Source organism: Paracoccidioides brasiliensis, assembly GCF_000150735.1.
Source record: "Paracoccidioides brasiliensis Pb18 unplaced genomic scaffold supercont2.4, whole genome shotgun sequence".
Lineage (NCBI taxonomy): Eukaryota > Fungi > Ascomycota > Eurotiomycetes > Onygenales > Ajellomycetaceae > Paracoccidioides > Paracoccidioides brasiliensis.
Genome location: NW_011371361.1, coordinates 2940364 through 2965591, shown reverse-complemented (window position 1 = coordinate 2965591; position 25228 = coordinate 2940364). Strand labels below are relative to the sequence as shown.

The 25228-nt window shown below is 41.3% G+C and overlaps 6 protein-coding genes across 6 annotated transcripts; 3 read left to right on the top strand and 3 right to left on the bottom strand.

Moving 5' to 3' along the window:
• Window positions 1-3456: 3456 nt before the first annotated feature.
• On the bottom strand, window positions 3457-4383 carry PADG_04445 (uncharacterized protein; the record flags this gene model as incomplete). The annotated part of the gene is made up of 1 exon (XM_010761543.1): window positions 3457-4383. One exon carries the CDS (start codon window positions 4381-4383, stop codon window positions 3457-3459), a length of 927 nt encoding a protein of 308 aa, XP_010759845.1.
• Window positions 4384-4895: 512 nt separating this feature from the next.
• On the top strand, window positions 4896-5607 carry PADG_04444 (uncharacterized protein; the record flags this gene model as incomplete). Its single annotated transcript, XM_010761542.1, has 2 exons — window positions 4896-4940; window positions 5062-5607. The coding sequence occupies 2 exons, from the start codon at window positions 4896-4898 to the stop codon at window positions 5605-5607; spliced, it is 591 nt and encodes a 196-aa protein (XP_010759844.1).
• A 7104-nt stretch (window positions 5608-12711) lies between these two features.
• Window positions 12712-16083, top strand: PADG_04443 (uncharacterized protein; the record flags this gene model as incomplete). The annotated part of the gene is made up of 1 exon (XM_010761167.1): window positions 12712-16083. The coding sequence occupies one exon, from the start codon at window positions 12712-12714 to the stop codon at window positions 16081-16083; it is 3372 nt and encodes a 1123-aa protein (XP_010759469.1).
• Window positions 16084-17550: 1467 nt separating this feature from the next.
• PADG_04442 (uncharacterized protein) lies at window positions 17551-19536 on the bottom strand (the record flags this gene model as incomplete). The annotated part of the gene is made up of 4 exons (XM_010761541.1): window positions 17551-18279; window positions 18410-18711; window positions 18782-19375; window positions 19449-19536. The coding sequence occupies 4 exons, from the start codon at window positions 19534-19536 to the stop codon at window positions 17551-17553; spliced, it is 1713 nt and encodes a 570-aa protein (XP_010759843.1).
• A 618-nt stretch (window positions 19537-20154) lies between these two features.
• On the top strand, window positions 20155-22409 carry PADG_04441 (uncharacterized protein; the record flags this gene model as incomplete). Its single annotated transcript, XM_010761166.1, has 3 exons — window positions 20155-21857; window positions 21937-22060; window positions 22179-22409. 3 exons carry the CDS (start codon window positions 20155-20157, stop codon window positions 22407-22409), a joined length of 2058 nt encoding a protein of 685 aa, XP_010759468.1.
• A 1648-nt stretch (window positions 22410-24057) lies between these two features.
• PADG_04440 (uncharacterized protein) lies at window positions 24058-25079 on the bottom strand (the record flags this gene model as incomplete). The annotated part of the gene is made up of 4 exons (XM_010761540.1): window positions 24058-24174; window positions 24239-24309; window positions 24379-24620; window positions 24775-25079. The coding sequence occupies 4 exons, from the start codon at window positions 25077-25079 to the stop codon at window positions 24058-24060; spliced, it is 735 nt and encodes a 244-aa protein (XP_010759842.1).
• Window positions 25080-25228: the final 149 nt, after the last annotated feature.

The following is a 25228-nucleotide window of genomic DNA, read 5'->3' as shown; positions in this document are numbered from 1 at the left end:
ACACTCAGAAATAGTAGCCCTTTTAATTCATTATGCTCTAACTACCAGAATTATCAGAAGTTTTAGATTCATATATATGGCTTTCATACTTATATCTGAAAGCAGCTTGCTATGGATCATGGCCTGGACACTGATTGCTATCCTCTCTACAAGGCAAGTAGTTATGATGCACTGTTCAAAGTCCAGCTCTCATCACATGGATATACTATAGTCGCTAAAGGTATGAAATACAAGCATGTGTATAAGCTTGAACATGAAAAGCAGATCTACAATCAACTCTAAAACCTCTAGAGTGAATGTATTCCAGTTTGTCTAGGTGTTGTATAGCTGGCGTCAAAGTATTTCTATTACTATGATGGTAGAATTTACGCCTACATGTTATTTTTGAGCTGAGGGGAAGAAGTGATTCAAAAAGCCAGCATACTCAGCTCTACTGCAGATGCATCCTTTATGGTACACTGTGCTTTTGAGGCTATTCACTCAAAAGAAATTCTTCATGGCAATGCAGAGCTGTGAAATATACTTTAAAACTTGATTTATCAACATGTAATAGTTGATTTTGAATGAGCCACTTTATAGAAGACTCTGTCAGATATGTCTACTAACTCAGCAAGAGAGAGAAGGAGACTGATGAAGACTTATTTCAGTAAAGAACTTTAATAAATTAAAAGTATATTTGAGAATAATGTTGTATAGTATAGAACATCTTATAACTTCAGTAATTCTTCTTAATATATTATGAGCTCATTTGATTATTTATTTATGACTTTTTTTTTTAAAGAAATTTTTGAGTTGATTGTTTATCTATTATCTCTTTTATAAACAGGTTTTAGTTCTGAGTAGTATAATTAAAATTCTCTATATTCAGAACTGAGCTCTTTGTTTATTTGTAATAAAAACATCTAGATTCAATATCTCATTGAAAGGGAAAGAAAAGAAAGAAAAGCATCAGAATTGAGTCATGAAAATATCACTTAGAAAAGATAGTCAGAGTTTGAAATTGAAAATTGATATAAGAGCTATCTCTTATCCACTATCTCTTCCTCTTTTCAATTATTGTAAAGGTATAAATTAAATTGCACTTAGATCTATTGAACATTACATTTTATAAAGAATTATCAACACTGAAACAGCAATGATCAATGAGAAATGAGAAGAAAATTGGATAATCAGTAAAGAAGTGAGCTAGATCAAAACTTTCTACATGTAAATAAACATGATTCAGATTGAATTCACAATCTAGAGTAGTTGACACTGAATAATTAACACAGAAAAAATTTCTTGTTCTCTAATTATATTAATAGCTTTTAATTCTATGCATATTTATTTTAATAAATTATATAAATAAGTTTTCTGCATTGAACTGTACAGCTCATTTTCATCCTCTTCAATTAACAGTTGAAGATTAATAGCTCAGCTACTTTAGAGATTTATTGACTCTGTCTCATTGCTTATAATTTCACGAAAAATTAGAGTGAGAAAAGTATAATTCAATAACTGTTGAATATCTAAAGTGATTGTATTGATAGTCTATCTTAGAGATACTATATATTATTATATAATACACTAGTTTATAATAGAAAGTTTAGACTTCAACATCTTCTCTTGAACTAGCTACTGTACAGACTAGCTATCATACAGACTAGCTACTGTTCTGCTCAAATCAATCATATTCATCTTCTCTATCAATTTATCTTATTTTTCAATTACTGTATTCATCAAATTCTTTTCTTATTTGACTTATAATGTGACTGACTTCTTAAAAGTTCTTTAATATTTGAAGAAATTATTGTAAAGAATGCTTGACTTAACTGATTTACAAGTAAATTCTCTATATTTTTATCTTTACTCTTATCTTTATTCTTAGTTTTATTTCTATCTCTATTTTTTAATATCTTAATATATTTTTTATTATACTTTTGTCATTTAGTGCTTGTGAGATATGAGTTTTTGAATTAGTAGTGTTTAATTATATACTTTATATTCTCATAATAGTGATATTAACATTCATTAAATTATTCAGTAATGACATTTACAGCAGATGAGTTGAGATGAGTTGTAGTGATAGTGATATAAATAATTAACTAACTAATCAATTTATCAGAATTCAAATTTTGAATAGAGTTTTACTTAATGATATAAAAATCATTCAGCTTCATTTTAATAAATTCTTATTGTCAGTCTTTTAGTTCTAATATGAATATATCATAATAGATATTCTCAGTTTAATTTTCATCTATAAATATAAATTTTATCTTTAAATCTTGAAAAATTACAAGATAGATGTGAAAATTATTATTTTTGAACTATAAATCTCTTAATTTTTTAATAATTTGAAGACATTCTTCTGCATAAAATATAATATAGTTCTAAGCAAGATTCTTTCATAAAATTACTGCTAGATAGAAATTTTCATTCAGTAATTTTAAGAAATCACATATATTTACATTCAAAAATTAAAAGATTCTTATATAAAGAAGTTTATTTTTTTTATTTCAAAGCTCAATTTTCAGAGAAACTGTGATAAAAGATGCTGTTTGTTATTTATTGAAAATATTTTTTATTTGAATCAAATGAGTATTTGCAAAAATAGAGCTTTTTTATTTTAGATAGTTGATTTTAGTGAGAATGACTATATGCTTTTCTTTTAATTTAATCTTTGCATCTTTACAAATTTCATCAACTTTATTTTTGATAAGATTTTTAGTAGTATTTGACAAAAAATCTGAGTTTTTCTCTAATCTTTATATAAGTTTTTTTATTTGTCTGTTCTGTCTTTTCATGTATTTTATCATCATTCACATCATATTTATATTGCTTTCATTTATATTTATTTTATCTTTTTGATTAGTTTCTTCTTTAGACTCAGAGATAGATATATTGTATTCATGTTCATCTTTATTCATGTTGTTGTTTGCAGAGGTATTTAATGATTCTGCAGCTCATGTTCTTGAAGACATCTGTTTATCTCTTCTTAATTCAATTTGTTTTCTGCAATCAAAGCTTTCAAAACAGTTATTTTTTGTCAGATTTTTACTGCAATTTAGCAATGCAGTTCTCATGAGATGTTTTATATCTCAGATTAAAGAAAAAGAAGAAATAGAGTGCAGAAGTAGTGTGAAAGACTCTTCAAAAAGAAAAACAAGCTATCCAGGTCATAACCTGTTGCATCTGAAGTGGTTGTATTGGTAGCCCATCTCAGGGATGCTATATACTATTGTGTGGTGCGCTAGTCCATAATAGGAAGCCTAGGCTCCAACAGTAACTTCTCCTTCTGAAGGAGTTAGTGTTGATTATATCACGTGAACTGGAATTTTCATTGACGCGCGTGGAAGGATTTTATCTCCTGCTGATACTTATTGCAGTAGGTTTGGCCCATTCCTCCTCAATCAAAACCATGTGTTGTCAGCTAAATCATGGTAGTAGTACTATTTATTTGCAAGTTTGTGGCGGTTATCAAAATAGAATTCGTCTCGCGGCTGCTATTCCTGAGATATCCCATTTATGGGGTGCAGTGAGATCCATCCATTTCTGCCAATCACCCGTCCGGCAAGCAGGCCTCATGATCTGTGCATACTCCCAGTAATCAGGGTACCAGCCGGCATACTCCCAGTCGAGGATGCCAGTAATGCGATAATGGTCATCAACCATGATGTTCCGTGGGGCAATGTCAGCGTGTGTAAAAACTGTACAGGATGATCGAGGGAGCATGTCTGGTAGCTCATTTTTATATCGCAGACCACCAAAATGAAGGTAACGGTGGTATATTCGGGCTCTGACATCTTCATCTGTGTATAAAGGGGTTCCACAGCGGTCCAAGTCTTCAATTAGAGGGTCGAGAGTTGGTGAGCCGTCGGCAAGACACTGGAAGAACTGTTTTAAGGCAGGTGGTTGTGGGATTTCTCGGAGTTTGGCAATTTGATCCCATGTCTCATGGCATATAGACTTTTTTGATTCGCTGTTCAACTTATCCCATAGGCTTTCTAGTGTGGTGCCTGGAATAGTTGTCATCCCAATCTCACCACTGGAATCACTCATGAGGCTGTAAATAACTTCAGGAAGAGGGACGGAGGTGTGCTTTGCTACCAGCTTCATAGCTTCAACCTCAAAGCGCCTTACAGCCGTTCCGCCCTTGGAAACATAAGAATAATCTCGCTCAAGAACTAACCGACCGCCTTGCTTGCTTAGAACAGTAATCACATCTCCCTCTAATGGCGGTCCTTTCTTTGCATCAGGTGTAATTCTGAAGAGTGTTTTATCCAGCTTGAGATAAGTCTCGCCCACACGGAGATTTTCATATGCAAATGGAACGCCATCCTCAAGGTTGTGTGTGCTTTCTGATTTGGACACTATTAGGGCTTGGGTTGAGGCGTTGGACGCCATGGTTTCGGGTACTCAGGCTTGGTTTCCGCAGATGTGGAAAGAGAATTATCTCTCGTCGCATACTTTTAAAACATTTGACGTCCATCAACGAATATGTTGCGAGCAACCAGGCTCGAGACGTTCGGAATATTTGTTTTCCCGTCCCAGCCAACCACCAGCCTTAGCGCCTCCCCAGCTGGGTTCGTGCGACGCAGTTCATCCATGCGATGCAAGTCAGAAATGGTGGAAATCCATTCCACCAAGAAAGTGCTCTTGATTGACCCATGACTCACTGTAATGAAACGTGCAGGGGCTCTGGCACCTACCTACTGATGCTGAGGTACGGACCAGTAGCCTACTCAATGCTCCCTCCTCACAGATGGCAAGAGCACACAGATCGGCGGCTTTCAAACTCATTGGCTGCGAACGGCATATTCTGAAATGAGTTGGGGGCGCCTACCCCGTAACCTCCGTGTTATTGTCAATCCTGCCACGATGATGAGCGGAGGAATACAGATATAAAAGGACCGAGAATGGCCTCCGATTTACTATCCCTTCGCAGGTGCAAAAGTTCCGATGTTTGTCTTAAAAGATTACACAGATATATCTCCAAGCCTTTGAAATATTTCCTCAAAGTTTGTGGCCCTTTAACGCATCCATATCATGAATATTTGTGTCTTAGTGCTAATGCTTTAGTAGATGAGTAACTATCCACCCCCAGGCACTCCTTTCAAGTCTGTCGGCTTTTCTGAATATTGTGTGTTCAACGGCTGTGAGTTCAGGCGCAAAAGGGGGACACAACAATGGATTGAATCCAAGGAACTTGAAGACAACTTGCCTACACTAGACCATGCACTACACCTCTCACTTATCCAGCAGAATCAAGCTGATGACGAACCCCAGCATTGGTCACTCTTTGTCGCCCGTGAAAACGAGCCCGGCCCAGTTTACCAAGTCAAAGGAGATGCTGAATGTATGAGTTATCAACCTTCACCCGGTCCAATCAACATCCTCCAGTCGTTGTCTTTCTCAAATGCATACAACCTTGCTGCCATCACAGACGCCCAGGCGCTCATTGTAAAACAGGTGGCTGAGAATGAACCCCCTCCAACAGCAGTAAATCGACAGGCTGTTGTGGAAAATTGTCAAGGCTGGACCATCCGAGTGATTGCTAAACTTGTGGCCAGATGTATTGTGGACAGTGCTAAGCTTGAGATGGCTAGGTCCATGGTTCAACCAATCTGAGGATGCTGATGAGAGATCCCTATTTCTATTGTGGTGATTCTGGGGTTTGTCTTCATCCATGGGGTTAGGGGTTGATTGTTGTATTGCAAGTATCTGTGAGCCTCTTTTTCAGGTCAGAACATGATTGGAGTTGTGGAGCAAATGTATTAAGTTCCTTTTAGACACCATGCAATCATCCCATTAGTGTCTGGAGGGTGAATCAATGGTCGATATTGTCAGATATAGAGTACAAGAAATGTGTGCCTCACTGTGGTCTTTTGGTATCTGATGACCTGGTCGAGGCACTCCGGGTTTAAAGGTCTCCAATTGAACTCAGTGGTGATCCAGATATTCAGAGCTGCACGGCATATTAACTTGGTCAACATTTAGCCAGCTACCTCATTTCCAGATCCTGAAAATATAAAATAGAAATACTCACTGTGCCTATGCCATCCTGAAACAAAATCTGGCTATCATCTCACGAATCGTAGGTCCAACGCCGGGTGAAAGGGAACATGACAATCGCCGGACAGGTGATCTCCTGAAAAGGCTGTTGATAACGTAGCGGCATGGATGGCGAATATCAGGAGTGAAAGGAAGAAGGGTGGAGTTTAAAAAGGCACACTTTGACCACCTGAAGAAGCTCTTCCTTCAACGAGATGTAACTTCCACAAACTTCAAATATGTATCTACCACCATCTCGGTCAAGCATGTTCTGCTAGTGTTCTCTAGATTGTGTTGTCTTCTTGTCAAGTTGTTCTTACTCTGTCCATGTATTTGACCATCTAAAGATTGCACTCGCCAAGCATAAGGCAAAGAAAGGAAGTTTGATTCCTGTTCCTTGGATTGGCTACTTCTCATGGCGCATCGTGGGCGCATCGTGGCCCTTCTTGTATTTTGATGGCGGTGTCAAACCCATGCGCAGTGGCCTTCACACTTTTTCAATGAGGAATAGAATATTTTACATAGCAAGATGAGGAAAGATTCCCCATATCATTTGTACAAAAAGGCAACGATGGAGTATCATTAGACATTTATCCAATACAAAGATGAGACGAGAAGAAGTTGATTCAATATAGAAACAGGTTGCTACTAAAATATAAACCGCGCCTTCTTGGAACGGTTCCTCAAGGGTGGTCTCCCACCCGCTTAAGGGATCCGTGACTGATGCGTACGAGCAATCGAATAGATAGGATAAATCATGTCTGATTCTCTTCTAATAAGATGGGCAGATGCCCTGCTATATATACACACTATAATCACTCTATATGGTAGGAGTGATTGCATAGAATATGAAATATAGAAAAGATTGAGGCCTCTGAGTGAATTAGAGAGGGGAGGAGCAAATAGAGAGTGGATACTAATATAGAAAGAGGTGGAAGAATAGAGGCGGAATGCCACAGTGACTCTCTACCTTCCCCGATTTAGCGTGGAACTTGTGGACCAAACTCCTCACATCCCAGGATCAGATCATGTTCAGGTTGCCAAGAAGGGTCGTAGCCTCGCCATTTCACCAAGTACCAGCTAAATCTCAAAAGTTTATTTAATATATAAAAAAGAAATTGAAAATTTGAATTTAAAAATTTTAAAATAAAGACTATTAATCTGCAGTAAGTATAATGTATTTAAATATAATATTAAATAATATTAATAGATTTAAATAGCTATTTTATAGAATTTTTATATAGAATTTTTTGTATATTATTTAATTTAAAATTTATCAAATAAAATAATAAAAGTGATTTAATAAATGATATAATTCAATAAATAAATAATTATATTATTTAATAAATTTTTAAATTAAAAATAATCATAAGAAATTATATATAAAAATTCTATAAAATAAATGATTAAATTTATTAATACTATTTAATATTATATTTAGATATTATAGTTACTGATTAAATACATCTTATAAGAAGAAGAATAATAATAATATTATATTCAGAGATTTTATATTTTTTGTCCTTTAGAAATCTTTATTTTTTAATTTTAAAATTTAAAAATTTAATAGTTTTAATTAATATATTTTAAGCTAATAAAATTTCTTTAACTATATAAAAAAAATTTATTTTTTATTTTTATATGATATCAACGGTTCTTATCTTTTTATTTTTCTTTATTAATATAATAGTACTATATATAATTAGCTGATATCTCTTTTCTATTCTCTGTTAGGCTCAGCGCCCGGTTAGACTCGACGTCGGATTAAGCTCGGCGCCCGATTAGGCCTAATCCTCATCACGTGACCGCGCGACCATGCGGGTTGTTATAATCCAGGCAGCCCCTTTCATCCCATCAAGCTTAGTATTCCGTTATAGCAGTTAGCAACGCAGAGAGTTTCCTTATGCAGCTCGCATTCGCACCCTAACAATAACTGTAATAAGAATGCTAACAATAAGAATATTAAACTGAGAATTAAAATATGAAATAAGCAAGTAATTAAATATAAAGAGATAATTGAAAATCTGAATAAATCAATTTTCAGAATATAATAAATCAATTTCAATTTATATTAAAAGTAACTGCACTGTAATAGCAACAGTATATTTAAATAAAAATTTACTCAGTTTTATAGATATTAATAATTAATAAAAATATTTCTTTTTTACTAAAATCTTGATCTTTTGATTTAAAGTATATTGAATAATTTGATGAATATGAGTAATTTGAAATAAGAAGTTATTTACTTAATATTCTTATCCAATTAGTAATCAATTATATCAAAGATAAGATAATATATTTACTTTTAAAAATAGAGATGTAGCAGTAGTACTGCAAAGAGATAGTTTCTATGATATAAAAAATAATAATATCAAGAAAATATTCTAGCAAGATTTTGTGATTATGACATTTACTATAATTTTTATCTGAAATTGTGGCACTATATATGTAAAGTAAGAGTAGGCTTATGGCTAGTTTAACTGATGAAACTGAAGGTATTATTAAGGTGTCATCTAATGTGGGCCAGATGACGTGCCAGATTTTTAAAAATTGTCTCATTGAATTTGAGATACCTTCTATAAGATTTGAACCCACGGCCCTTGGTTTCCCAGCCGCCGGGGGTCGAGCTTTATATAAACTGCCTGATTTCAATTTGACAAGTAGTTTTAATAAGCTTTTATAACAAAATATGTTCAAAGTACCAATTTGACTATGTTATTTTAGCGATAATCTTATATCAAAACTTAGAAAGAAATTGGTGAATTGATTTTAAAAAACAATGTAAAGCATCTTATTAAGCTGCGGAGTTTTCAGCAAAGAGTTGAAAAGTACGCAAATCTTCTCAAATATTAATGACAGTGTAACCTTTGTTGATGTCACATTTGAGAAAGGAGGCTAGTTTGCTCCAATTATCTAAAGAGAGTGCTGAGTGAAAAGTTCAGTCATAATCAAAACTTGCAATAAGACATAGTTTGACTAGTTGCTGACGCTCCGCCCTACTGTTCTGTGGTTTTACGGCTAAAGTTCATCCTATTCGGATTGGGTTCAACTAAACGTTCAGCTGCTCTTGCCAACATGACTGCCAAGCTGCGGCGTATGCTCAGCTAGCTAGCGTACACCGTAAGGTCCTTATTTCATATAAGAGGTGTATCCCCACCAAAGAGGTTTAAGAGGGCCCACCTTCAAACGAACCGACCGTAATCAGCCAATCTTTGAATAACAGTTTTTATATTTATTTTAACATCTTAATATTAAAGTATGTCAATCAGAAAGCTTGTTAACTATCAAAAGTGTAATATATGCAACTAAAATTGTGAGATACTAAACCTGCAGTTTGAATTATTTTACCTGTAGATATATTAAAGATGAAAGTAATTCGTATTATGAATTTAAAATACTGCTATTAAAGATTTTCAATTGATTGCTATTGCTACTATAACATTATATTTATATTACATTGCTTTGTGTAACGAGGCGGCGCCAAGACGGGATAGTTATCAACAGCGACGTCACGTCGGGATGGTTATGGGAAGCCGATCAGGGTGGGCTTGATTGTTAAGGAAGCAGACAAGCTTATGCCTACGAATAGAAGAGGTAACTAAGATTCAAGGGTACAAGTAATTAGTTATATAGAGAATTGTATGCGTCTTCCAGATATATTGAGAATGAATCACTGACCCTCTTGAACAATGGGTCAGATAGCTATCTATCTATATAGAGCTTCTATCAAACTTCCATTCTTCATGGTATGTGACAAGATGCCGTCCTGCCTGATTAGAGGGGTAAGGGTGCCTTCTAGATGTGATTCTCATGCAGTGATGATCTATATAATCACATCGTATAAAGGCGGGAAAGTATGAATATCACGTATGAGGCAGCGGTGCCAAGAAGGCGTTTTGGCAAGGTCCCAATGACACTTCGTATTTTCTATATTATTTTCTATATTTTATTAAATGTTTTGTTTCTTTATTTAGTAGTTTAACTTTTGCTATTTTTTCTTATTTTTTAATCTTTTATTATTTCCTTGATTTAATAATAACAAATTGAAAGAAAAGGAAAAAGAAAAAACTGATTTATATGATAATTGAAGTTAAAATAATACCAATTTCTGAGCTGAAAACCATATATTGCAAGTTATATACTTAAAATAATTATAAACATTATTATCAGATAGTATATTCTGATTTTTAAATTAAATAAATGTCATAGTCAGTAATTGCAAACACTCTAATTGAATAATAATATTATTATTATATAAAGTGAAATTTTAATTAATATTATAAAAAAAATTAATGAAAGAAGTTCTTCTGTAACGGGCTAGCCGCTGAGAACAGCTAATAGCTATCGCGTGTAAAGAGACAGAAAGGGAGGGAAGAGGAAGATGGATCATGTAGAGGATTGGGCTTCCTTATAAAGGGGCGGCAAGAAGAAGATTGAACTAGCGCCTTGGTAATAGGGGGATAGGATGGGGGTTATACGGACAGTGGCGCCGCCTCAATAGCGCGAAGGCGTAGCCTGAGTATCATGGGGGTTAGGGCATACATAGTCTTTTTTATCTTCTATATTTTTTATTATATTAAAGTTTGAACTGATATTAATAATTAATATATTTTTCTTTCAAAAGTTGATATTGTAAGGAGATGACGCCGAGACGGCGAGTCAACAGTGCCGTCGCGTGGGTTGTTTGATGGGAAGCCGAATGGGTAGGTTTGACTAGCTAAGGGAACAGACGAGCCTATGTTTTAGGACTGAAGGGAAATCTAAGCGATCAAGGAGACAGATGATCAGATAGAGATATGTATACGTCTTCAATGAATCTGATATATTAAGAACGAATCGCTGACCCTCTAAACAGTGATAGCTAGCCATAGGGTTTTCATAAGCCTTCCCTCCTTCATGAATGCGCTCGGATACCACTCTATCTGATCAAGAAAGTGGCGTTGTCTTTCATAAAGATGATCATAGAGATGATCATCCCGTCGTCATTCATATGATAGTCACCTCGTCATTCCATACAAGGCAAGATAATCATCTCATACAAAGGAAAGATGGTCACCTCGTCATCTCATACAAAGGTGGGACAGTCATCTCGTCATCAGGGTAATGTGAATATCCTTATTGGAGTAGTGACGGCGCTATAGAGAGATAGTTTCCAAGATGTAGGAGATATCAGTGCCAAGGAGATGTCTTTGACTAGAATGATCGTGATATAAGACGTAGGAGATATCAGTGCCAAGAAGATGTTCTTTGGCTATATCTCGTGATCGTGATAGATAAATTTAAAATTTTTAAATATTTATCTTCTAATAGATAAAGATTAAATTAAAATATAAAAGCTTTTATTGAAAAGTAATTAATTTATAAGTATAATCTACAAAGTTAGTATCATTAAAGGAAGAGAAGAAAAAGAAAATAACTATACAAAAGAAAAAATTTCATATATAATTAAGCTCAGAATAAAACAATAAAAAAAGTGAAAATTAAATCTAAAGCAGAATAATAAAAGCTCTGATAAAAAGTATACAAAACTAATAATATAATCTTTCACATGAAATAATTTTTTATTCTTAAAAGAATATATATTCTAATCACATTGTTAATTCTATTTTTTTATATTTAAAAAATTAAATATATTAATTGCTTTCAAACCCAATAATAGACTTCAATTAGGGAATAATCAATATATATATATATATTTATAGTTACGGATTGTTTGCTTCCACCTCATGCTAAACTAGTTATGACTTACGTCTTCTAAATTACATATAAAAATCACTATTCTAACATGGGTGTGGTTAGCAATTATGGATTCAGATGAAATTAAGCAAAAATAAACTACAGCTAGTTTGTGATGTTTCTGGCAGTTCGCCGGCTGCTGTTTGACACATCTCTGTCAGTAGTTAAATACCCCAGGCAGCTACACCATCACTACAAATCACTTAGTCAAGGTCTTCGGATTTCCAGCAGGTTTGATCAGCTTCAATCTCCCAGGTAAAATAGGATTCTGATTCAATGGGTCGTTTGGCTGTTTCGGGCTATCCGGGCTCATATCCGATGGACGGTTCGGGTTCAAAGATCGTTTTAGTGGAAGCGAACTAGTTAGAGAGTTAGTTACCACTAATTTGGCAGCAATCGGTAAAATAAATAACTGGCTTGATTCTTCCTCGAGTCTACAGCCAGATTTGATCCTACATAACTATTATATGGTCAAATCCTACTAACAGTTGCTGATCTGGTCAATGGGAATGATCCATTTAACCGTAAAAGCGAAGAAGAAAACACCATTCCTTTACAATCCTCACAATAAGTAGGGAAAATGGCTCATAGACCCTCAAAAAATCCCGCACGGTTAGGCGGCCCCATGAGACCAACCGAATTTGACAAGACGCTAAAGCGCCCTCCAAAGTTCCTTGCTTTTCTTTGTTCAACTCTACCTAGCTCAGCTCAAATCTTTCATATCCACCCTCTTCTCCTATATCCTTCTATCTCGAATTTCCAGTGCAGTCACTGCTTGCATTTGTTTGTATTTCTCATTGGAGCTAGTTTAAACCGCCGCCAGGTACTGAGTAATGACTAATAACTAATAACTAATGTTGGATGCCATAGCGATCTCCCAGCAATACCAGATAGCTCTAACTCTCCCAAAAGTCCCATGGTACCGAAAGATGATCACACCCTGCGATGACTCGACAATCCTCCAAACGACTTCAGAATAGCCGCTCATCTTCTGATGTCCGAAATCCGGGATATGAAATATCTTTTCTAAATTCGACTCTGAAAAAATTTTTAGGTGGAAAGCAAAAGCCATGGATGCTGAACCCCAATTCAGTCGCGACAACGAAATCCTCTTCTTCAGCCGCTACAAGACAACCAAACCCTACTTCAACTGTCCCGCGTCCTAGCCCTATCCAACGTAGAGACAGTGAGAAGGCCCCTCAGAAATCTTCAATAACGGGAGAGGAACGGGAACCCATCCTGAACACCGTAATCTCCCAGAACACCCCGAACATACCAGGCCAAGCCGCATCTATCAATTTCACACCATCATCAGAGCAGCTGCCGATTTCCCCTGTCTCCTTCCAACCGGGCCCCAAGTCGCTATCTGCTTCGCCTCATATTTTAAATTCACAGCTTGCGGACAAAACGAGCGGTGCGCCTACGAATGCTCGCCAAATTCCGGTTATTCCGACCCCGGATTCATGCCATGGAACTTCCGTTGCCAATGAGGCTGCCCCCCTGGGTAACATCTTTGGCTCTGGCTCAGACTCTGAATCTGGTGCTCTTCCGGGAGCTAGTCCTATCCCACCGCTTCAACCGCCACCACGTCCAGCGCGGCAGTTACCAGCAGAAAACCATACAGGAGAGTTGCCGTATACAACAACAACAACAACAACAGGAGCAGCAGCAACAATAACAACCCCCGCTATAGGCTATTCACCACAATTCGTATCATCACAATCACCTGCCATGGTTGCCATGGCAAACAATTCACCCACAGCTGAAGTGCATAGAAATAAACGGGCCCGAACCGCAACAGCAAATTCTCCCCTACTTCAAACTTTTCGACTTCGAAACAGTACGGCTCTGGTGAACGCGGTGCCAACGTCGGATATGATGAACAATTCCCAGCAAGCTAGGCTCGCCGGAAAATTTTCACTTAAGTTTTACAAGCCGCTTCTGGATCGCATTCCAACCACACCAGGCAGGCCTGAGGAAGGTCGGATCGCTCTGTTGCGAAATGCTTGCGAAGCGGAGGATATATTTTACGTTGCCCTACATCAAGTCTATTGCCTTACCACAGCAAGCCCTGTCCGCCTGGCTCTCCCTAAATTTGGAGCTCAACAAATAAGAGGACTTGAGGCTCTCTCCCCACTTCTAATCAAAAATGATTATCTCTCAAAAACGTTTATCCACTCATGTGCCCATTTCCCGGCTCTCATTGGCGACTTGACTCAAAACTGCTCAGCCTACAGTAAGACTTTGGATTGTGTGATGGATTTGTTAGCAGGACTAGCCGATTGCTGGGCCCAATTCGAAAGGACTATTATTTTGAGGGGATATCCCCCGCTCATCGACGAGTTTCGCTCTCTCGGTGTACTCTCCTCGCCCACTTTGCAACATGTTATATTCGTTGCCAGTTGTCGCCACTTAACAGGAAATCGAAATGATAGAGCTCTTAGGATCTACCTCAGCATCTTTCAAAAAAATCAGGAGTTTTATCGCCAGCGGATCCAACGAATGCTCACTGCGAATCCAGTATCTGCAGCCCAAGTGCGAACTGAAAACGAATATCTAGTCGGAATGTATACGAAACTACGAAGGCAGCATCTTGGAATAAACCGGGCACTACACAACCAACAGATGGGTAGCCAGCAACCTCACCAGAATCAAGGAATCCATTTTACTCCCACGTCTGGTCCCAACGGCCAACATCAACATCAGCCCTTCATGACCCAAGGATCTCTCCCGCCTTCAGCAGGGGCACATCATCAAATACAGTCCACTTTTCCAACACACTCACCGAACACTACTCAGAACCCACTTCAACAACCCCAAGGATACGCATTTGGACCTTCTATGAGCGAAATTATTACAGCTCCGCATACACTTACGCCTGCACCTGCAGCCGCACAGGTACAATCGCATGCAGCCCCCGGAAGATCTGGTGTTCAGCTCGCTTCCAACCCGATGTCCGGGCTTCCACCTGGATGTGTAGCTCAGTTAAATAATAAGAATGCACCTTTGCATTGTGATTCCCTTGTTCCTCCATCTGTTCAATTACCCCACGAAAACCGCGTCAATATCCAGCCTCCTCCCAACAGGCGAAATCACCTACTTCTTCCTCCACCGGGGTTCGTTCCAATGGAATCTGCAAATCCTAACCCTCTCATCGTTGGCCTCCACCAAGCTCACCTTAAAGACAAATTCCGTGCTCTTAATAATAATAACGAGCCGAGAGCTAGTGGCCCTGAACCGCTATTCCACTATCTTCAATCTTTTGCCATTGCTCCTTCGTCTATTAGAACGAGTACATCAGTTCTCAAGTGGCAGTTTACAATCTCCCCAGAAGAATTCCAGAAATTCCCTGTTCAATTACAAGGTCCAAAGCAAGGATCCCGATTATGGGGGATTGCAGATGGACGTCGAACATATCAGTTGCGCTGTATAAAAAAGATTCCACCCTTCCAAAAGCTACAGGGACATGAATGGGCTATATCAGATACCGCATGGCCCACCGTCATATACATTCACGTGAATGGCACAGAATACTTCGTTCATCGGAAGGTACACAACGGCAAAGATCTCCCTGTCCATATCACACCGTCCCTCAAGGAAGGGGTGAATGAAGTATCGTTAACGATACTCTGGGGCCCTCCGGAGCTTAACAGCAAGTCAGTTTATTGCATGGCAGTGGAAGTGCTCGAATACGCCAAGCTCAGCCGCGTCCGCACATCTATCCAACACCACACCCTCTCCAAATCAATTGAAGGTATCAAGAACCGCCTTACAAGCTCAGATGTAGCCTCCGCCGACGACGACCTCGCCGTTGTAGACGAGCACATCACCATCGACCTAACCGACCCCTTCATGGCGCGAATCTTCGACACCCCTGCCCGCGCCAAGTACTGCTCACATATGGAGTGTTTCGACCTCGAAACATTCCTGACCACACGCTTGACAAGATCCGTCAAGGGCCACGGTATGGCTGAGGACTGGAAGTGTCCGATCTGTGGCAACGATGCACGTCCACAGTCGCTAATTATTGATGATTTCCTGGTCGAGGTGCGCAGGAAGCTCAAGGAGGAGAAGCTGCTAGATGATGTGAAGGCAATACTCGTGCGGCAGGATGGAAGTTGGAAGCGGAGGGTTGAAGGGATTAACGGTCATAGTAATCGATTTAGCAAGTCGCACTCATTGAAGCGGAAACGGGAGTCGTCTGAACGCAGCGAATTAGATACACCCAGTCAACATCAAGCTGGCCAGCAGCTACCTTCTGCACCTGAGATGTCGCAGGATTCAGGTTCCGTCCCGGAAATAATTGAACTTGACTAGTTGATCCTTGACTTTCTCTTTTTCCGTTTCCGGATGACAGTGTTCTTTTCATAGTTTCGTTCCGTTCTTTCAAGTTGGCTTCATGCTTTTACATGTCCGGTCCCGATCCTTGTTTAATGCATATAGCCAACATTAGTTCTCACGGAGAGGCCAAAACAAGATGACCTTTTTCTTTTTTTCTTTCTTTTTTTCTTCACAACCCTCACTGCTCACAAGCGAACGTCAAAATCTGTTTTTACCGCTTTATACCCCCCTAGGAACATATCTGTTAAGTTCTTTTTTCTCTTTTAGATTAATTTTTATTCTTATTGCACCGGGCATTTGCTTCAAAGAAAAGAGCATCTGCGGCTCTCCATGTCAAAGGAATGAGATATGTACATGGATGGCATCAGCAGGTTACATACATATATACAAGATCATTTTTCACACTTCCATCATCCCTGTCTCTTCAGGAGTTGTAGATGTTTCAGATCTCTGAAAATAAATTACTGTCTCTTTTGCAAACAATCCTGCTTCATTTCTGTTGATACTATAGTTTTTACTCAGCACATATTCAATATGGGCTTGTGATATATTCTACATTTCTATATACCTATGTGAGCCATTGCCCTGTACACATGAGAGGTAGAGAAGAAGGATGAAAGGGCTTGGTTTCTTTTGCGCTGGGGTTGATGGATGATGATATTGTTTCTGCTTATATATTTATGCCATAATGACGTAAATGTATTTCAAAAAGCTTTCTATTGCAGGGATATATGCTCCGCAATCTTTGCAAAGTTTCTTTTGTGGTATGATGGGAAGTCAATTGTCGATTTGTATAGTCACTTATCTCTAAGAAGGGTTTACTGGAGAGTAGAATTCATCTGGAGGCTATCCTCTCAGCTGGGCAGAGATGGTAATGACAATGAATTATGGTTGATATAATTATCAATATTCGCTTTAGCTCCCTATGTAGTAAATCTATTAAAATGAAAATGATATATGTAAAGGAAACAAGTGAGAGTGGTAGGTAGAATCTAAATCACAATATACAATGAAAATGGCCCCAGACTTGGAGCCGGTGTGGAGGGAGGACCACTAACACAGTAAGGGAAAAGCAAGGGTTGGAGGGTTTGAGTGTTATGCAATAGTTTCCCGTTAAGAGATAAAGAGGAGCAAGAAAAGAAAAGGGCAGCCTTCCTGCTCAAGTCTTTTTCATCTTTGACCCTTCTTGCCGTCAGACCCCCTTCCGCCTATCCTTAAGCCCATATGATGGGGAATTATGTGACTGGATGAAATGAATGCATTGAATGCAATCTATTCAGGGTGGGCGCTGGCGACGTATGAAGATATATCTGCGTATATCAAGCATGGGCACCAGCAATTGCATCAAGAATCCCATTCATAGTAGATCCCTTCTTTCTGCATCACTTCCTCAAGAAGTTGATGAGCCGCCCCCGGCGGCCCACCCCCGCCTTTAGCAGAAAACTACTTCCTCACCTGCCGAGCATGTTTCACCAAGTTCTCAATAACGCCCTCGAACGCTTCTTTCTCTCCAATCTGCGCATCACGGCGCTTGAGCCAGTATTCCAACACCTCACTGGCGCGCCGAGTCATCTCCTCCAGTCGCGAGATGTGCTGCTTCAGCTCGTCGTCCGTAAAGTTATCCAGAGCCGCATCTGTAGTTGCGCATAGACGGCGGACGGCCAAAAGATCTAATTCTGGAGGTGGTTGGGGCCCACGACGTCGTGGGGCGCGGGTGCGCGATGTAGAGCGGACAGAGTCAAGAGATGTCGAGGAGCGTCCCTGGCCGTCCGCTTTCACTCTGCTGACGGAGGAGGACGGGGCGCCGCCTGTTGCCGTGTTGGAGGGCGATGGGCTGCCCTCGAAATTTATGGAGGGGAGGACGAGCTTTTTTTGTTTTGAGGCGGGAAGTATTTCGTCTAGGTCGACAGGGACCCCCAGGGAGACGAGGAAGAGGCGACGTATGCGAGATTTTATCCAGTTGGGTGGTTGGAGGGGGGGCGGGGCGACGAGTTGGGACCAGAGGGAGAGAGAGCGGTCTGTGATGAAGATGGCGGAAGCGTCTGGGAAGGGTTCGACTGGGGGAAGAGATGAGAGGTTTGCGGAGCTGGGGAATAGGGTGTCGAGATGGTTGGATGTTGCTCCTAGGAGGTCCTGGAGGTTTTTTATGGAGTCGAAGTCTAGGAGGGGGGGCTGCAGTATATGAAAACGGATCAGTTTATAGATTATGTTTAGAAGTGGGTAATAGGATGGAGGTGACCGCATCAACAGATGGATTGTATGTACAGTTGGGATTGCTGTTTATGCTAAAGCTACTACTTACAAAGGAAGGTGGAGGAGGTTGTTGGAGGATGGGATGATTGTCTGTTTGAGTCGCACCCTCATCGATAACCTCCATTGGTCCCTGAAAAGCTGCTTCACCAAAATCACCGAAATCATCATCATCTATGGTTCTATCCCCTTCCTCGAAGTCATCAAAATCATCACCAAAAGGTCGATCGTCAGATCCGTCTCCTGCGGGCTGTTGTGAAGCATCGTTCTCAGAGCTCTGGTTTTCTGCTACGGAGCTTTTCCGCCGGACGTGACTTCGATGTTCGGATCTACTCGATGAAGCGTTTGGAGACCCTGGTTCGGTCAATCGTCCTTCTGAAATCTATTCGTGCCACACCAGGGAAAAGGGGGATGGTAAGCTTACCTAGCACATCCGGCACTGTCACGATGGCATCTGGCATTGCATCACTAGGGTGCCTCTTATGTGCAATAAATGCTCGATGAGGGTGGTCTTCAGGGGGAGATTCAACACGGGAAAGCACCGTTTCTGGAACCGGGGAACCTTCTACCCTCTGCCCTGTTTGGTCGGGTGGCACATTCCAAAGTCGAGGACCTTGGTCACCAACTTTCCATATCATATCCGGAGCAGAATCTGCTTTGTGAGTTTCGTAGGCTGGCGTTCCTGGCTCCTCTCCATAGCTGGGTGAGCTCGGGTCGATTTTCTCGACAACGGTCCGCGGAATCTGAATTGCATCGGGGGTTAAGGTGGCCCTTCCACTTGCACTTGATGATGGTCTGCTGGGTGTGCCCCTGCTGATAATCTCGATCTCGTCTGGGACAGCGTCCAGTTCTCTCTTCTCGTAAGCAGGAGAACCAGGTATCTCCCCATAAGCTGGGACATCGTCTATTCTCTCTACGCGTGTTCTGGGGATGGGCGAGGGAGAACGACTACGAGACCCAGAGTGGGGTACGATGCCTTCAGAAGCATCGGAAAAATGCTCATCTTCGCTCTCTGAGTCTGTAGGATATAAGGTTAGCTGCACACCGCTCCTGAATATAGAATAGATATCATAGTGAGGAATGATACACACGGGATTGTGCTCCGGGGTCTTCCAGCTCAGCCCCTTTCGGCGGTGGCTCCAGCAATATGCTGGGAGGGCGGGAAATCCACTCTGTCATCGAAACGGTGCGGATTTCTCCAGCTCAGCTCAGCTCAGCTCAAATAAACTAGTGCAGCCGTAGAATACCAGGATATTCTCCGTTGGATTCAGATCCCCCGCACCAAGCAGATTGTGTCTGGGAACGAAGTCCCATTTCTGAAGTTATTGGAAGGATTCTGCCAAGGCGGTCTGGAGCCCCAATCGGCCCGGTATCTGTATTGATACCGTTTTGTTGTAGCTGCTGGGCCGACTGCTATTGTGTGTAATCTCGTATGGTACTGTCACCTCCAGATAAAGCTCAGCAAAACATCAACCCACTGAACTTCAGGCGATTTCAATGTCGACGACAGCAAGAAAATCGCCCGATGCTTCATCTCCCAGGGCATAACGTTGGAGCCCTTCTTACTTCTATACATACATCCAGCGCCTATACAGCATCGGCTCTGTTGGCCGCTTAGCCTACCTCAGCTATATCCCACTCGTCCAGTCCCTCTTTTATAAGTATCCATTCACCAGGCTCCAAACACCGTCCAACAAGGGTAGTAGTCCTCCCTAATCAAAATACTAATTTTTGGTTCTTAGCATACGTCCTGTTCTTCTTCGAAGTCCTCGAAGAAACGATAAACTATCTGCGACGATGTCTAGCCCATTTCAATTTGGGACGCCCTCGACATCGGGAGCTTCTAATACTCCAACATTCGGTACCGCGGGCGCATCGCCATTCTCACAAAACGCGTCCGGCAACACTGGTGGTGTCTTCGGAAGTGTTGGAGCAACACCAGCAACGAGTAGCTCTGCCACTCCTTTGTTTGGAGGTTCAACGACCCCTGCAACAGGTCAAACCGGTTCTATGTTTGGTGGCCAGAGCTCTAAACATACGTTCGGCGTAATGTCAGGTACTACCTCTAGCCCTTTCGCGAAGCCCTCGGATCAGGGACAAACTGGTGGACAAACATCGACGACGCCCTTATTCGGGGCTGCAAGCCAGACTCCTAAACCAACGGAACCTGTGTCATCGGGTCAGGCGAAATCTGTATTGTTTGGGGAGCTAGGAAAGAATACACCGTCAACTGGTAGTTTATTTGGAAACGCCACTCCAGCAGCATCAGGTGCAACATCAGTATTTGGCAACATGTCAACTACACCGGCAAAGCCCCCGCCGCAGAGTTCAACGGGATCCAGCCTTTTCGGGAATCAAGGGTCGACAAAGCCAGGGGAGTCTGTACCTCTGTTTGGACAGAAACCCAGTTCTAATCCCTTTGGAGGACAAGGCGCTATCACAGGCACTCTGTCATCAACAAGTGCTTCTACGCCGGCAACAACGACAACGACTCTTTTCCCAAATGCTCCTCAATCACAAACTACAAGTTCAGGGAACTTATTCAACGTCCCCGCTACCAAGGGCCAAAACAGCGAGACCGAGAAATCCGATGCGAAGCCATCCGCTCTCAGCACAGCTGGGACGTCAACCACCCCGCAAACGTCTGGTTCACCATTCTCTGTCCCTAGTACTTCAGGGACCCAATCGCCACAAAAGCAATCGAGCTTTCCTTCATCTAAACCCACGTTTGGTACTTTGACCCCAGCCACGCCAGCAGAGACCGCGCAGAAACCCCTTTTCGGGTCCCAGGGCGGTTCCTCTGCTTCCACCTCTACCCCATCTACTACGGCAACAACAACAACAACGGCGACACCCGCTGGAGGGTTGTTTGTCGGTATAAGCACCCCGAAGACGAATGCACCCAAGGAGTCGACTACCCCAGCCTCCACTCCGGGCCAAGCAGCTAGTGGAATGTTTAACCTCAATAAACCGAGCACAACGACAGCTCCCACAACATCAACTCCCGCAACGACCTCCACTACCGATGGAAAGACAACTATCACTGCTCCTCCAACAACTGACACTACCACTGCCACGACCACTGCTTGCACCACACCCACAACTACAGCAACCGCCAGTGGCCTGGGGGCGTCGATTGTAGGACCACCTCCCCCAGCCCAATCCCGTCTCAAAAACAAGACCATGGATGAGATTATAACTCGTTGGGCCACTGATTTAACGAAATACCAAAAAGAATTCCAAGAACAAGCGGAGCAAGTCGCCACATGGGATCGTATGCTTGTGGACAATGGAACCAAAGTACAGAAACTTTATGGCAATACCGTCGATGCGGAAAGGGCGACACAGGAAGTTGAACGCCAATTAGCATCTGTGGAAGGGCAGCAGGATGAATTGAGCTCGTGGCTCGATCGGTACGAACAGGAGGTTCAAGCTTTGTTGTCGAAACAGGTTGGGACTACAGATTCATTGCAAGGACCAGACCAGGAACGTGAACGAACGTGAGAACCAGCTTCCCCAATATCCCAATCTACGTCTAACCATATAATTTTGCCTCCAGCTAACCATCCTTCAAAACAGTTACAAACTCGCCGAACGCCTATCCGAACGCCTCAACGAAATGGGCCAGGACCTAACAAGCATGATCGAAGAAGTAAACTCCGCCTCCTCAACTCTAAACAAGACAACCAAGGCCGATGAACCCGTACGTAATAACTATAACCCCTACGTATTTTATCTCCCTTCACTATCCAGACGCACATTGTTGTCCTTTTTGCTAACCTATCCCACCCTACCCCTCTCCCTTTTGTTGCCACCTCCAGATCTCCCAAATCGTCCGCATCCTCAATTCACACCTCTCCCAGCTCCAACTCATCGACCAAGGCACAGCAAATCTACATGCCAAGATTGCCGCAGCGCAAAAGCTGGGTAGCTCGCTTAGTGTGCATCAGCATCAGAGCCCGTATGGGCAGTATAGGAATGGAACTAGCAATGGGCTTGGTGGGGGAGGTGCGGCGGAAGATTTTTACAAAGCTTATATGGGCCGTCGATAGGGGCTGTTGGATGGGACTTGGGGATTAGCATTGGGTTGGGGAAACGGATGTTAACTTTTCCTCCAATTAATTCTGATTGTCGGGGAATTGCGGTTGTTGGTATACCCGGCATTTTGGAATCTATTCTTGTTTTCTTTTCTGGTTTTTCTCCCTTCTCATTTCATGTTATGCCATGCTTTCCATTTTATCTCTGTGTCCCGATTTTATGATATCGGTTTTCTTTCTGGGGTCACATCTGTATCGTTCCCATTTTATATATAAAGCTGTCTTGATATTACTTTCCTCCTTTTCCGTCCCTTTTTCAATAATTTGCAGAATGTTTTTATAAAATACGGCTTACTACCCGGGGGACAGCTAATCTTTCTTTCTCCTTTTCTTTTCATCTTGCTTATATTGACAGTGGAATATATCCTAGCGCGTCCATCCTCCCGGATACATTGTCGCGTCATTAGAGATCATCATCCTTACCAGAGCACAGCATATCCCGCATAAGATATATTTGAAAAGTAACATGATAATCAAGGGAGCACAATAAATCATATGAGTAGTAACCAAGCATCACGGAAACGATACGTCCTCTAAAGACTTCTAGCCCTTACCTCCGGAGCTTCTACCAACTCTTTTAGCTTTCCTATTCTCGGAGGGTTAACTATCTATAGACTCCGCCACACCCTCGGCCACGCTTTTTTTATTCTTCTGCTTTCGTTTTTCTCTCTTCTATCTTGGAAAAGGGGACTTGCAAATATCTCTCGATTCATGTTAAGACTGTAGATGTAGCTTACATCAGGAGCAGAAAATAAAACAATACAAAAAAATCGACATACCGACAAGTGAGCGGCGAGAAAAGGTTTTTAAATCCTAAGGCGAAAAAAGGTGTATAACTATATGTATGACGGCTGTATTATGTTAATTTCTTTCCTTTTCTGTTTTCTCTTCCTTGGTTGTGAATTTTGCAGAGGTACTCGAAGTGTATGATTTGTGTCCATTCCATATTGTCGAGGAAAAAAACATATCCGAACGTAACAAAGCTCAATCAATCAAGCAAACAATCCCCTTCACCATCTACTACATACCTATGTATACGGTCGGAAAACAAATTGGGGAGTTCCCTTTTTCCACTTTTGCTGAAAGAATATTTGCATATTTTGTTTTGTTTGGCTTTGGGGTTTTGGGTTTTATTTCCTTACTCGATTGATCGTCATTTTGTGAATGGGGGGTTTTTTTCCCCCCCTTTTCAATACGAAAGGAGCACGAGAACAAAGGACGAAATCGAGAAAGGATGGAAATGAGAAATCAAGACATTCTGAGAAAAGGGAACGGAGTATTAGAAAACGAAAAACAACCTAACAGAGATACTTCCCAGCCGCTAAAATCGAGGAAAGGGAACGGGGGGAAATGGGGTCAGGGTTGGCGAGTGATTGGGGTGTGAGAGAGGAGCAAAGGGAGATGAGAAAAGCGAGATTTGAATGGGATGGACCATGGAAAAGGGTTTTGGAGCGCGATAAAATAAATTGAAGAGCACGGCACATCGGGGAAGGATGGGCAGGTAAAAAAGAGATTAACAAAAGCCACGACAAAGGTTCCCTTTGTATCCACTCCAATCTAAAAAACAGTAAAAATAACTTCTTTCAAATTTTTTCTTCTCTGTCTACTCAGCGGCCTTAGGAGCATCCTCGCTAGTAGCAGCAGGGGCTTCATCCTTTTGCTCAGATGGGGCAGGGGCCACCTCGGGGGCGGGTTCAGCCTCAGATGATGTCCAGAGAGTCTAAGATAGAAATGTTAGGTATTGGAATACATGTCTGATTGGGGCGGGTTGGGATGGTATTTACCAGGTTGTCTCTCAAGAGTTGCATAATAAGAGTGGAGTCCTTGTAGCTCTCCTCGCTAAGTGTGTCAAGTTCTAAAGTTCAAAGTTAGCTTTTGGTTCCTATCTGACATCCAAGGTAGGTTGAAAAAGTCAATGACATACCAGCAATAGCGTCATCGAAAGCTTGTTTGGCGAGGTGGCAAGCCTGGTCTGGGGAATTCAGGATTTCATAGTAGAAGACGGAGAAGTTGAGAGCAAGACCTAGACGGATGGGGTGGGTAGGGGCAAGATCGGTCTGAGCAACCTCAGTTGCATTCTTGTAAGCCTCCAGCGACTTATCAGCAGAGTCTTTGCGCTTGTCTCCAAGAGCGAACTCGGCGAGATAGCGGTGGTAGTCCCCCTTCCTACAAACGAACACTCAAATTAGATAAAACAAGACAGAAAGTCGAATATATCAAGCGCTGGGCAGCAAACCAGCCAGCACAAAAATAAAAATTAAAAATTAAAAATAAAGAAAGAAAGGGCGAAATGCGACGAAAAGGTTAGATGATTGCTTACATCTTGTGGTAGAAAACCTTGGATTCTCCAGTTTCCGCAGAGGCGATAAGGTGCTTGTCAAGCACATCCAAGATGTCCTCACAGATCTTGGCCAACTCAGTCTCGATGTTTTGGCGGTACTCCTTGATAAGAGCAACCTGCGCCTCATTGCCTTTCGACTCCTCCTTTTGTTCGATCGAAGTAACGATTCGCCACGAGGCACGTCGGGCGCCAATCACGTTCTTATAGGCAACGGAAAGTAGATTGCGCTCCTCGACGGATAGCTCCTTGTCTGCAGAAGCCACAATCTTCATGTTTTCCACCATTTCTAATCCAGAGTCAACATTTTTCACATGTTCTTCACCCACATTGCGCTTTTAAAGGGGTGCCTAGGTAGGCAGGTTGTATTTTGTCACGGACCTTCGTAGCGCTCGGCCTGCTCGGCGAGCTTGGCGAGATATACAGCATCTTCGTA